Source organism: Capra hircus, chromosome 18, assembly GCF_001704415.2.
Source record: "Capra hircus breed San Clemente chromosome 18, ASM170441v1, whole genome shotgun sequence".
Classification (NCBI taxonomy): domain Eukaryota; kingdom Metazoa; phylum Chordata; class Mammalia; order Artiodactyla; family Bovidae; genus Capra; species Capra hircus.
This window is the reverse complement of record NC_030825.1, coordinates 58,111,035-58,123,634: the sequence shown is the minus strand read 5'-3', so window position 1 is coordinate 58,123,634 and position 12,600 is coordinate 58,111,035. Positions and strand designations below refer to the sequence as shown.

The following is a 12,600-nucleotide window of genomic DNA, read 5'->3' as shown; positions in this document are numbered from 1 at the left end:
CCATCAATGGAACACTAGACAAGTTATGATTGAGTGGGGTCCCAACTTCTTTTCCTGTCTGAGCTACTTTACCACCCTGTGAATGATAAACAGTTGATAGCAGGGCAAATAATTCTCATCCATAACCGACTGAATGACTTTTGTCAGGTGGAAGTACAATGCCCCCCCCCCCCCATATAGAATAGGGCTTCCTAGGTGGTTCAGTGGTAAAGAATACGCCTGCCAATGCAGGAGACGCGGGTTCCATCCCTGGGCCGGGAAGATCCCCTGGAGAGGGGAATGGCAACCCACTCCAGTGTTCTTGCCTGGGAACGCCTGTGGACAGAGGAACTTGGCGGGCTACAGTCCATGGGGTGGCAGAAAGTTGGACATGACTTAGCGATTCAACAACACAGAAGAGGCCACTTTTGCATCTGTTAGCTCATTTCAGCACTTCTTGTTGCCCGGATGTGTGTGGTTCTTTGTAACACCTTACTAGCTCCATCACTTATTAATGAATCCAAATAACATCTTTGACATATGTTCATTTTATAGACGCAGGGGTGTCATGATTAGAGCCTCTGTTTTTGTTTTAAAAATCTTTTACCACTAGATTTGACCCTTATATACAAACCTTTAAGCTCTCAATATGGCTCACACCAGTTTTGAGATGAAGGCTTACACTCCATCCATCTCAGTTCCTCATCCCCATGACACCACCACTGTCTCTCCAGACTGCATCTGATCCCCATCTCTGGCTTTCTTTCAAATTCTGACCCCACTAATCTGTCCTCTCTAATCCCTAATCCTGCCTCCTCCACCCCCTGGGATTAGCTCACGGGATCCACCCAGGCCCAGTTCCAGGAGACGCCTCCTCATTCCTCAAACACCTAAAACCTCGTCTCTTCCTCCTTCCTCTTCCCTCTCATCCAGCCCCCAGACGCCCCAGAGCTCTCTGATTCCTGCTTCTTCCTCCCCACCTACGCCCCCGTGGACTGCCTCATCCCTGCTCCTAAAAGGCCACGTTTATCCAAAATGTTGCTTTCGGGGATGGGTCTGAGGGATGGGCTGATGGTAAGTGTGGAGAATGGTTAAAATTAGGTAGGGAGGTGGGAAGAGCATGGAAAATGGCCGGGAACTGATGTATATTAAGAATATGGGTAGGGTTGGGTGCGAGGGACCTCCCTGGTGGTCCAGTGGCACAGAGGAACCTGGAAGGTTACACACAGTCCATGGGATCACAAAGAGTGAGACACGACTGAACGGCAACAGGGTTGGAGGGGAGATAAGAAAGTGGGATGGAAAATTGGGTTGATGTTGGAGAAGACCCCCCCCACCCCCACCCCAGGAGATTTAAGGTGGATCTGGGGAAGGAACCGGGCTCTTCCCTTCTCTCCAAGATGGGTCCTGCTGCCTGAAAGTTCACAGTGGGTTCAACTTGGGTGGAACCAGATCTGGGTCCTAGCTTGTCCTGGGAGCTCCGCCTCACTGAGAAGGGCCAAGCCCAGGCTGGGGGTGTCCGGGGACAGCCTGCTGAGCCATTGGGGGTGGAGAAGGGAAGGCCAGCAACAGGGAAACGCTGAAGGCGCTGGGGGAGGGAGTTCAGGGGTTAAAAGCCATGGGTTGAGGCTGAAATTGGAGGCAGCTGGCAGCAGAAGTCACGCGGGCCCGACCCAGGTAGGGTCCGCCTATGGCAGGGGCAGGAGCACTGAGAGGGAGGAGGGTCGGAGAGAGCGGGAGACAGCTGAGTCAGGGAGATGGAGGCAGAGGCCAGAGGCAGGGTTCCAGACAGAAATCTGCAGAGGTTTGAGAGGTGAAGCAGAGGAAAGATAAGATGCTCAGTTTTACACCAGACATCCGAGAGGGGAAAGGCGCCTGCAAAGGTCAGAGAGGGGCAGGAGAGTGCACCAAGGATCCAGCCGGCTGGAGGGCTGGGGTGGGGGGACTGGCCACCCAAGGTGAAAGGCAGGCCAGAGAGCTGCAGCCCCAGGGAGGGATGTGCAAGCTGCCCCTCCCATTGCGTTACTGGGATCCCCCCCAACCCCCCCTCCATACACACACCAAGAATGGAACTGGGAGGTGGGGGGGTCGGTGCAGCTTCCAGGGTCAAGGTTTTCAGAGCAAAGGAGAGGACACTCAAGACTGGGAAACCCGCAGAGCAGAGCAGGCAGGGAGTATCCAGAGGGTAGGGAGTATCCAGAGATGGAGGGTTCTGGCCCGCTCTTACTCCCTTTCAACTTCGCAGGCTCCGCCCGCCCTGCCCCCCACCACAAAGTCACCATGTGGCCCCTGGCCGCCGCGATCTCTTTCCTGACGGTGGCCTGGTCAGGAGGTAAGAATGCAATGCGCGGGGGCGGAGGCGGGGTGGCCACTGCAAACAATGGTAGGAGGCGGGAGCGGCAGGGAGCCGCAAGCTCCGCCCCCAGCCCGCTGGCGGGGGCGGGGCGAGTCCCTGGGGCGCAGGCTTGCTTCCTGCGTGTCCCTGCGTGACCTGGTGACCCAGCTGGGGTCAGTCCATGCTCCCCACCTACCCCAGACCTCTCCCTGGGGTATGCAGGTTCTGATGGGCTTGCCCTATTGTTAAGCCTTGGAGACCTTGCACACCAGCCCTCTCACTGACTGTCCTACTCTGTACCAGAAAGTCCATCCCCAAGACCTTCCCAAGTTCAAGAGTTAGAAGACATAGACAGGGGTTCAAATCCCGACACTGCCACACTGAGCAAGTAACTTAGCTTCTTTCTTTCATCTGTAACATGGAAACTACCACAAAGGGTGGTTGTAAATACTGAAAGACAGAAGGGACTGGGAAGTTAGTCGTCATTACTAGCTTTATTGGCTTCCCCGTGGCCCTAGTGGTAAAGAATCCATTCACCTGCCAATGCAGGAGACACAAGGGTTCCATCCCTGGGTGGGGAAGATTCCCTGGAGAAGGGCATGGCAACCCACTCCAGTATTCTTGCCTGGAGAATCCCCACGGACAGGGCACCCTGGAGGGCTACAGTCCTTGGGGTCACAGTGGGATGACTGCGTGAGCATGTGTATGAGTGTACATGCACACACACACACACACACACACACACTGCTTTATTGGTAGTATTCTGTCTCTAGTCTCAGGCCCTTCCAGAACCTAGACTGTTCTTTAGTCCTTGATAATCATTACAGTGTTAGTTGCTCAGTCGTGTCTGACTCATTGCAACCTCACGGACTGTAGCCTGCCAGGCTCCTCTGTCCGTGGGATTTCTCCAGGCAAGAATACTGCAGTGGGTTAACATTCCCTTCTCCAGGGGATCTTCCTGATCCAGGCATCTAACCCATGTCTCCTGCATCTTCTAACTGACAGGCAGGTTCTTTCCTATCTGAGCCACCAGGAAGGAGACCCCAAACCTGATTCCATGCAGAGCTGGTCCCCAGATATTCCTCTCCTCCCATTTAAGTCCCCTTTCCCTGCCTTGGCAGGCAAGTTGTCTGGAAACCCCATTCATCCATTCATTCAACAGACGGCTGAGCACCAGGCACTGGGCTGGGTGCTGTACGCGTAGACACAGTTCCTGTGCTCAGTGCCCAGAACCTAGCAGAGATGGATGCTGACATCATTCAGACAATTCCCCTAATTGTTAGTTAAAACTGTGAGGCGAGGTGATGGTTTCAAGGAGCCAACCTGGAAGCCCAGAGATGTAATGGCAGTTCCTGGCCCAGAACTGGGGCCCCCAAAGGACTTGACACCTGAGCTGGGACCTGAAGGAGTGGGGGTCCTCAGGCACCCATCACCACTCTTGGGCTGAAGGCAGGGTAGCTTCTCTCTTGTGGTGACACTCCTAGGAGACTCCCATATCCCCTCCTGGGTGCCATGCCCCGGAGCTAGGAGCTGCACAGGCAGGGCTGATGGAGCCCTTAACAGCCTGGGGAGGTAGGCGCATGGTAATTACTCCAGTTTCATAGCTGAAAAACTCAAAGCTCTCAGACAGCAGGGTCCTGCCCCAAAGTAACCAGCAGTGCCTGAGTCAGGACCTTAATCCATGTTGCCCACCCTGTCCTCCACACCCTGGACTTTATGCTCTGGCAAACCATCTCTGGAGTAGGAAATGGCAACCCCTGCCAGGATTCCTGCCTAGAGAATCCCATGCTGGAGGAGCCTGCTGAACTACAATCTGCGGGGTCATGAAAGAGTTGGACACGACTGAAGGGACTTCACACAAACCATCTTTATTATTTTCAACCTAATGGTCTTCATCAGTTCAGTTCAGTTCAGTTCAGTCGCTCAGTCATGTCCGACTCTTTGCGACCCCATGAATCGCAGCACGCCAGGCCTCCCTGTCTATAGCCAACTCCCGGAGTTCACTCAGACTCGTGTCCATCGAGTCAGTGATGCCATCCAGCCATCTCATCCTCTGTCGTCCCCTTCTCCTCCCTGCCCCCAATCCCTCCCAGCATCAGAGTCTTTTCCAATGAGTCAACTCTTCGCGTGAGGTGGCCAAAGTACTGGAGCTTCAGCTTTAGCATCATTCCTTCCAAAGAAATCCCAGGGCTGATCTCCTTCAGAATGGACTGGTTAGAGGCAACTTTTTTTTTTTTTCACTTAGAGCATATTTGAAGTTAATATCACTATTCTAAGTGGAAAACAGCATCTTTTGCTATAAATAAAGGTAAAGGAAAAGGAAGACAGGAGACATTTGGATGGCATCACCGACTCAGTTAACACGAGTCTGAGCAAACTCCGGGAGATAGAGAAAGACAGGGAAGCTTGGCGTGCTGCAGTCCACGGGGTCACAAAGAGTCAGACAGGACATAGCGACTGAAGAACAACGATGGAAAAGAAAACCAGTTCTGCACAATGAACAAAAGCAGTATTTATTGAATTGGATCAATATTGTTTTCAATTATAATGTTTATTGAATTGTCTGTTGATGATAGGCAATTTCCCTTTCTGACCTCCGTCAATAATAGGCAGTTTCCCTTTCTGACCTCCCCCGTAATAGGAAAGGCAGCTGGTTCTACTTAATTTGGGGGGTTGCCAGCCGAAGGCAACCTTCTGCTTCCTCCTGGTTTGAAAAGGTGACCTCAGCAAGACAAGAGAGATGTTAAAAGGATATGAGCACCATCATGAAAACTTTCTCCTGTCAAAATCAGGTTTGAAAGAGAAGTGATGATGACTCAGTTTCTGAGTGTGCAATTAATAGCCCTCCCTGCTTCCTGAGTGCTTGCTCCACACCAGGTCCTGTGTGTGTCTTGAACGTAGGATCTTATGGAACCTACGACTGTCCAATGAGAGACGAACTATAACTTTCCCTCCTTTACAGCAGAGAAAACTGAGACTTGTACCCAGCCAGGAAGTGGCACATTCAGGATTAGACGTCCTTTTTTTTTTTTTTTTCAATTTCTTTGCTTATTTTATTTGTCTTGACTGCACTGGGTCTTGGTTGGTGCACTGGGCTTTCCCCAGTTGTGGCAAGCAGGGGCTATGTTTCCTTGCGGTGCTCAGCTTTCTCAATGTGGTGGCATCTCGTTGCAGGGACTCTAGAGCATGCAGGCTTCAGTGGCTGCAGTGCACAGGCTTAGTTACCCCTCAGCATGAGGGATCTTCCGGGACCAGGGATCAAACCTGTGTCCCCTACGTTGACAGGTGGATTCTTAACCACTGGACCACCAGGGAAGCCCCAGGATTAGACCTTCTTTGTCTCTCTGTGGACTGCTGTGCCTCCAACCTGGGTCTCCTGTATTGCAGGCAGATTCTTTACCATCTGAACCACCAGGAAAGTTCCCTTCACAGAGGTTATGAATGGTATTTAAGGTCATGAAGGCACTCCGTAAATGTGTTTAGAAAGCATGGAGGAATGGATGGATGGGTACTCCCTAGGTAGACAGGTAGGGTAGGCTCACCTCTACTCCTGGAAATCAATCCTTATGGTGGACCAAGAGAGAAAATTCAGGTGGGAGGAAATCAAGCTTCTGCTTACGTATCAGACGGTTCCTCATTCCCCAAACACTTCTTTTAACCTCCAGTGGAGAGTTTGGCACTTCTAGAAAGAAGAGACATCAACCTCTTCGCCCTGGCTCATCTCCACTGTGTAGAAAATGGCAACACCCAGAGACCGACACATGAATCATCAATTCCTGGCCACCCAGAGCAAAATTTTGACTCGCTCCCCAAGCCCAAGAAACATAACGCCTGGCCTCCTTTCCCTGTGAACCCCAATTCTCTAACACATTCTCTCCTCTACCAGGCATCTCTCGGGAGTACCCCAAGATTCTCAATGGCACCAATGGGACCAACGGGTTCCTCCCTGGTGGCTACACCTGTACCCCCCACTCTCAGCCCTGGCAGGCAGCCCTACAAGTGCACGGGCGGCTGCTCTGCGGGGGGGTCCTGGTGCACCCCAGATGGGTCCTCACTGCAGCGCACTGCCTAAAGGAGTATGTGGGGCCTGGGGGAGTGAGGGGTGGGGATGAGACTGTAACTGGTGTGGTGTGTGGGAGGAGCTGAATTGGAGGATGAGGTTGGAGTTGGGCTGTGATGGGCATGGGGTGAGTGCGAGGTTTGGTGGAGACGTGGGGGTGTGGGTATGGAAAGGGAGTCCCGGCAGAGGATTCGGAGGGAACTGGAGTCAAGGATGTGGGAGCAGATGCCTTTGGAAATAAGGAAGTGGGGTGGGCAAGGCTGAGACTGGGGATGGGAATGGAGGCAAGCTCCTGGACCCCTCTGACCACCCGCTTCTTGCACTCACAGAGGGTACAGAGTGTACCTGGGCAAGCATGTCCTGGCGCGTGTGGAGGCTGGGGAGCAGGTGCGGGAGGTGGCTCGAGCTATCCCCCACCCTCAGTACCAGAGCAGTCCCACCCACCTGAACCATGACCACGACATCATGCTTCTGGAACTGAAGTCCTCCGTGCAGCTCACCAGGCACATCCAGACCCTGCCCCTCTCCCGCCAGCACTGCCTGCCCCCCGGCACCTGCTGCCGGGTGTCTGGCTGGGGCACCACCACCAGCCCCCAGGGTACGCACCCGCATGGGTGGCCGGCGGCCGCACAGAGCAGCCGGGGAGACTGGGGCAGAGACGGGAGGGCAGGTCGGAGCAGGAGTCTTTATAGATAAAACTAGATTTATTAGACATGGGATAAGTCATGAATCACATAGTGATATATAAAGGTATATTATTCTTCATGTAAATATTAAAGTATCAATATATAAAAATATAAATGTGAAGTTATATAATGTTACATATGATGTATAGTTTTGTATATCCTTTATAGAATATATAAATAGCATATACGAATATATATAAACATAAAGTATATTTATAAAGAATATGCAAATGGGTGAATATATATCAAGTTATATTTATATTCTATATTTATAAAGAATATATAAATATAATTGTATATATAAGGTTATATTTATATTCTATGTAAAGAATACTTAAATGTAAAGTTTTATTTATAAAGAATGTATAAATATAAATGTATAAGTATATATAGTTATATTTATAGTCCATATTGATAAAGAATATGCAAATCTAAATGTATAAATATATATAGCTATATATAATATGTCATATCATGTAAATGATTAGTTATATTTCCTTTTATAAATATGCATAAATTTACCAATACAGAGCTATAATTACATATGTTATATACCATATATAAAATTATGTTTCCTTTATATAAATATATATAAACTTATATGTAAAATATATAATATATAGTATATGTACATATTTATTTGGATCATATTTATATGGATTGACATAGTAAAACATCTGTATATAAATATGTAAATTATAGAAATTAGATTTATTTCCTAAGCTATAAATGATATATTTATTTAAATACATTGTATTCAAATAATATATATTATATATAAGTGTGTATTTAAATATATATGTATCATTTATAATTTAGAAACTAAATTTAATAATTGGTTATTAAGTATAATAAAATATAAATAAATACATCTTTTGGATATAAGTATATATATATATGACTATAAGTTGAGCTCTATAGCAGCAAGAGCCTTTTGCACCTCCTTAGCCGTCCCTCGCTCTCCCCTCATCTCATCCCCATGTCTCTCTTCCCAGCGTGCCCCACCCTTCTTCCCGCCACTCTTTCCTGCTCTCCCGCCTCTCCTTCCGTCTCTCCTCTTCCCTGTGTTTTCCCCATCTCCGGCTCTCTCTCATCACCGCTGCCTCCCTGTCTCTCCCCACCACCTTCTCTCCACCTTTCTGCATCACTCGCTCCACCTCTGTCCTCCCCTACCTCCCCTCTCATATCTCTTGCTGAGATGCGTTTATTTACCCCTGTACCATTCCTCTCCATCGTTCTCTCTACTTCTCACCCTTTCTTCCAGCTCTCCCCCACCTTCTCTCCACATTTCTGTCTTCCACCACTTTACCCAAATACATATCCCATCTCTCCTCCCAGTTTTGTCTTCCCATCATTATTTTCTACAGACTTGCCACCCATCCAACTTCCACCCCATTAAGCTGTCGAGAATAGACATCCTTAGACCTTCCTCTCTCTCTCCTCCTCAGTGACTTACCCCCAAACCCTCCAATGTGCCAACATCGAGCTTCGCTCAGATGAAGAGTGTCATCGAGTCTACCCGGGGAAGATCACACCCAACATGCTCTGTGCCGGCACAAAAGAGGGTGGCAATGACTCCTGTGAGGTGAGGCCAAGGAGGTGGTGGGTTGCCACAAGCCAGGAGGTGGGGACTGATGCTTGGGGGGAAGGATTTGCTTCCAGCCTTGGGCAAACCAGTCTTTTGCAAGGTGAGATGTCTCTTAGCATAGAGGGTCAGGATAAAAAGAGGGTACCCACAGCTGGCGAACAGAATTCATCTTCAGCCTGGGCTTTGACTGGCAGTGGCTACCCAGATTCTTGTGTTGAGATATATAAATGTTGGATCTCCTTTGGTTGTGAGTGACAGAAACCCAACACAAACTAGCTTAAGCAAAACCTTGGCTTTTGTGACTGAAAAGTCCAGGATGTCTTGTTTCAGGCATGGGTGGATCCAGGTGCCCACATGATGTTTAAGAATCTGTCTCTCTCTAACTCTCAGCTCTTCTGTTTTGGTTTCATTCTCAGTTAAACTTTCCCCATGCCATATAGCATATTGGCCCCAGCAGCTTTGGTCTTAAATCTTACCCTCTAAGGAACCATCTTTCAAAGAGAGAACATCTCCTTTCCAACTGTGTACATAATCTCTGAGCATGATTCTCTTACTAGGCTGACTTAGCATATCTGACCCTTGAACAACACGGGTTGGGACTGCATGGGTTCACTCATACATGAAATTTATTTCAATAGTAAGTACTACAGTAAATACACAATTCAAGGCTGATTGAATCTGCAGATGCAGAACCTCAGACACTGAGGAACAGCATATATAGAGAGGGCTAATTACAAGTTATAGGGGGAGTTTTACTGTGCAGAGTCCGTGCCCTTAACCCTTGTGCCATTCAAGGGTCGGCTGTATTGTGTCCTGAGGCACCACTCTAGCCAGAGCCGTGGGGTTCTCTGATGGACCAAGTCTAAGTCGTGTGACTAGCCTTGGGGGCTGACAGAGGCATGGACAAGTGTATGGATTGAAAGTGGGAGAGAGGGCAGTCTCCAGATGAAAAAAATCAGGAGGCTGCCATCAAAATAAGGGGAAATGGGTACTATGCAGGCAAAACAAAATTTAAAAAAAACCTATTCCCAAGAGAGAGGGGCTTCTTAAGATTGAGTTTTGGTTTCATGGGAAAGGGTATGAGAATGAAGTAGTAACATGAGCCTTGTCAGTTAGTAACGTCTGCCCTGGGCCCAGAGGGAGAAGTGGTCCTTCAGGTGTATTGCCTACCCTACCAGGAGCACGGCTGGATTAACTCAACAGTAAGACGGTACCAAGGAGCCGTAAAGCCGAAGCAGGGTTGGGAGGTGGGGAGGGGTAGCAGGTGAGATGTGGGGCCAGAGAACCAAGAACAGTGGTGTGAGGTACGCCATCACCATTTTAATGGACTGAAGACCAGAAAAACAGGGAGAGACACAGAAATGTCTGTCTGTCTGTCTCTCTGTGTCTGTCAGCTTCTCTGTTTCCCTCTCTCACCCTCTCTCTGTATTCCCGTCTCTCTCTGTCTCTGCCTCTATGTGCGTCGCTGCCTTTGTTTAGGACACCCTGCCTCTCTCTCTTTCTCCCACTTAGGGTGACTCCGGGGGTCCCCTGGTCTGTAACGGAAAACTCCACGGCATCATCTCCTGGGGAGACTTCCCATGTGGGCAGCCCAACCGGCCTGGTGTCTACACCCGGGTTTCTCAGTATGTTCCGTGGATCCAAGAAACAATCCGAAAGGGGAAAACTTGGCAACAGGAATGGGCGAAGGGCCCACAATAAAAGTCGGGTTGGCGTCCCTGCCCCCTTACTCGGTTGGCCCAGCCCTTCTCTGTCCCTCCCAAAGTGTTCCACTTGCACTAGCAACCTATATTCTCCAAACTTCCGATCCCAGCTGACATTGCATGTTTCAAAAGCATTCAGTCATTTTCAGCATCATGCTCTCCCAGACGTTGCATCACTGAAACATCCCAGTCCCCTGAACGTCCCAATGAAGACAACATTCCAGATGTCCCAACTGTTTCAACATAAAACCTAGATCACCATCTGAATGTGCAATCTGTGAAACACTTGGATGCCTCCGTCTGCCCATCTCAACAATATTCTATGTTCTGTGAATGGAACTTCCTTGACAACATCCTATACCCCTTCAAGTATTTATTCACCGCCAATATTCTAGATCCTTCTATGTTTTGTACTCAAGAAGGTTCTAGACTCCCAAGACATTTCTTCCTGAAAATATTCTTTCGTCTGCAGCATCTTCTGCCCTGACAACATTATGTGCACCTCTGATTCATCACAGCTAACTTTGGAGCCTCATGATGATTCATTCATTCAAACGAACCTGCGGAAATTCCTGGAGACATTTCTGGGTCTCCCCAGTTGTCCCATTTCTACCTACAGTCCATGTTCTGCCAATATTCCCTGTCTCTGAACCCCCATGTGCATTCAGTGTCAACAGTGCTGTAAATTCTAGGGTGCTGGGGTTGACTGTTCCAAGAGGCCTCCGTGCTCCTTTGCTGATGTTGCTGTTCAGTTGCTAAGTCTGTCTGACTCTTTGTGACCCCATGGACCGCAGCACAATAGATTCCTCTGTCCTTCACTATCTCCCTGAATTTGCTCAGATTCATGTCCGTTGAGTCAGGGATGCCATCCAACCATCTCATCTCCTGCCCACCCCCTTCTCCTCTTGCCTTCAATCTTTCCCAACATCAGGGTCTTTTCCAACGAGTTGGGCTCTTCACATCAGGTGGCCAGAGTACTGGAGCTTCAGCCTCAGCATCAGTCCTTCCAGTGGATATTTGGGGTTGGTTTCCTTGAGGATCGACTGGTTTGGTCTCCTGGCAGCTGTTGTCCACCAAATCTTCGGTTCTTTTACCCACCATCTTTGTTCAGTACCCTGGGCTGTTGCATCTTTGTCTGTGACCCTCAAGTGCGTGGTTCAATGCCCAGGTGGAAAGTATAAGAAAGGCAAAGACCGTGAGGCAGGAGCCCGCCTGATGTATTAGATTAGGGAAGAAGGTGCAGAGGTTGGTGTGCAACGACTGCCATGGGCCAGGTGACAGCCGATGGTGCTTGGATCAGGGTGACATCCTCGGAGGAGTTCAGGGGTCAGACTTTAGATCTGTTTGAGGGGATTGTTACACAGCGTCTGTTGACTTCAGCCAGAGAATGTGAGATAAAGAGGAGGGTCGAGGGGGCAGGAGGGATAAATTAGGAGCTTGGGATTGATGTAAACACACTACTATATATAGAGTAGATAATTAACAAGGACCTACTGTATACCACAGGGAAGCCTGCTCAGTACTCTGTAATAACCTATCTGGGAAAAGAATCTGAAAGAGAATGGATATATGCATATGTTTAACTGAATCACTTTGCTGTACACCAGAAAGTATCTCAACATTGTAAATCAACTATACTCCAATATAAAATAATATTTTTTTAATGTTCAACATAAAAAAAAAAAAAAGAGGAGGGTCGAAGATGACTCCAAGACTCTGGCCTGAGCAATCGGAAGGATGGAGCTGCCATTTACTAAAATAGGAGGAAGCTGAAGGAACAGTTTTGCAGGGAAAGGCCAGGAGTTTTGGTTTCAAACTGTGTATCAGATAACCAAGCAGCCGTAAACTCTGCCCTCAGCGGTTTCACAGGAAATAAACGACACAAACTAAATAACTGCAAATCGTGATTGTTGTTGTTATTCAGTCGCTCAGTAGTGTCCGACTCTTTGCGACCCCATGGATTGTAGCCAGAGGCTCCTCTGTCCCTGGAATTTCCCAGGCAAGAATACTGGAGTGGGTTGCCACTTCCTTCTGCAGGACATCTTCTGACCCGGGGATGGAACCCATGTCTCTTGCATCTTCGCATTTGGCAGGCAGATTCTCTACCGCTGAGCCACAGCGGGGGGCGGGGGCGGGGGTGGGGTGGGAAGCCTGCATTAGCAATAATAAAAATAAATAAAAATAACAATAATAAAAAGCGATCACAAAGGATACGGAGTGACAGAAATACTGGCAAAAGATATACAATA

General features: G+C 48.8%; 1 protein-coding gene across 1 annotated transcript; it reads left to right on the top strand.

Annotated features, from left to right (window-relative positions):
* On the top strand, positions 1,539-11,190 carry KLK13 (kallikrein related peptidase 13). The gene is made up of 6 exons (XM_005692758.3): positions 1,539-1,656; positions 2,225-2,311; positions 6,201-6,390; positions 6,704-6,972; positions 8,509-8,645; positions 10,161-11,190. Exons 2-6 carry the CDS (start codon positions 2,260-2,262, stop codon positions 10,347-10,349), a joined length of 837 nt encoding a protein of 278 aa, XP_005692815.1. The 5' UTR covers positions 1,539-1,656; positions 2,225-2,259; the 3' UTR covers positions 10,350-11,190.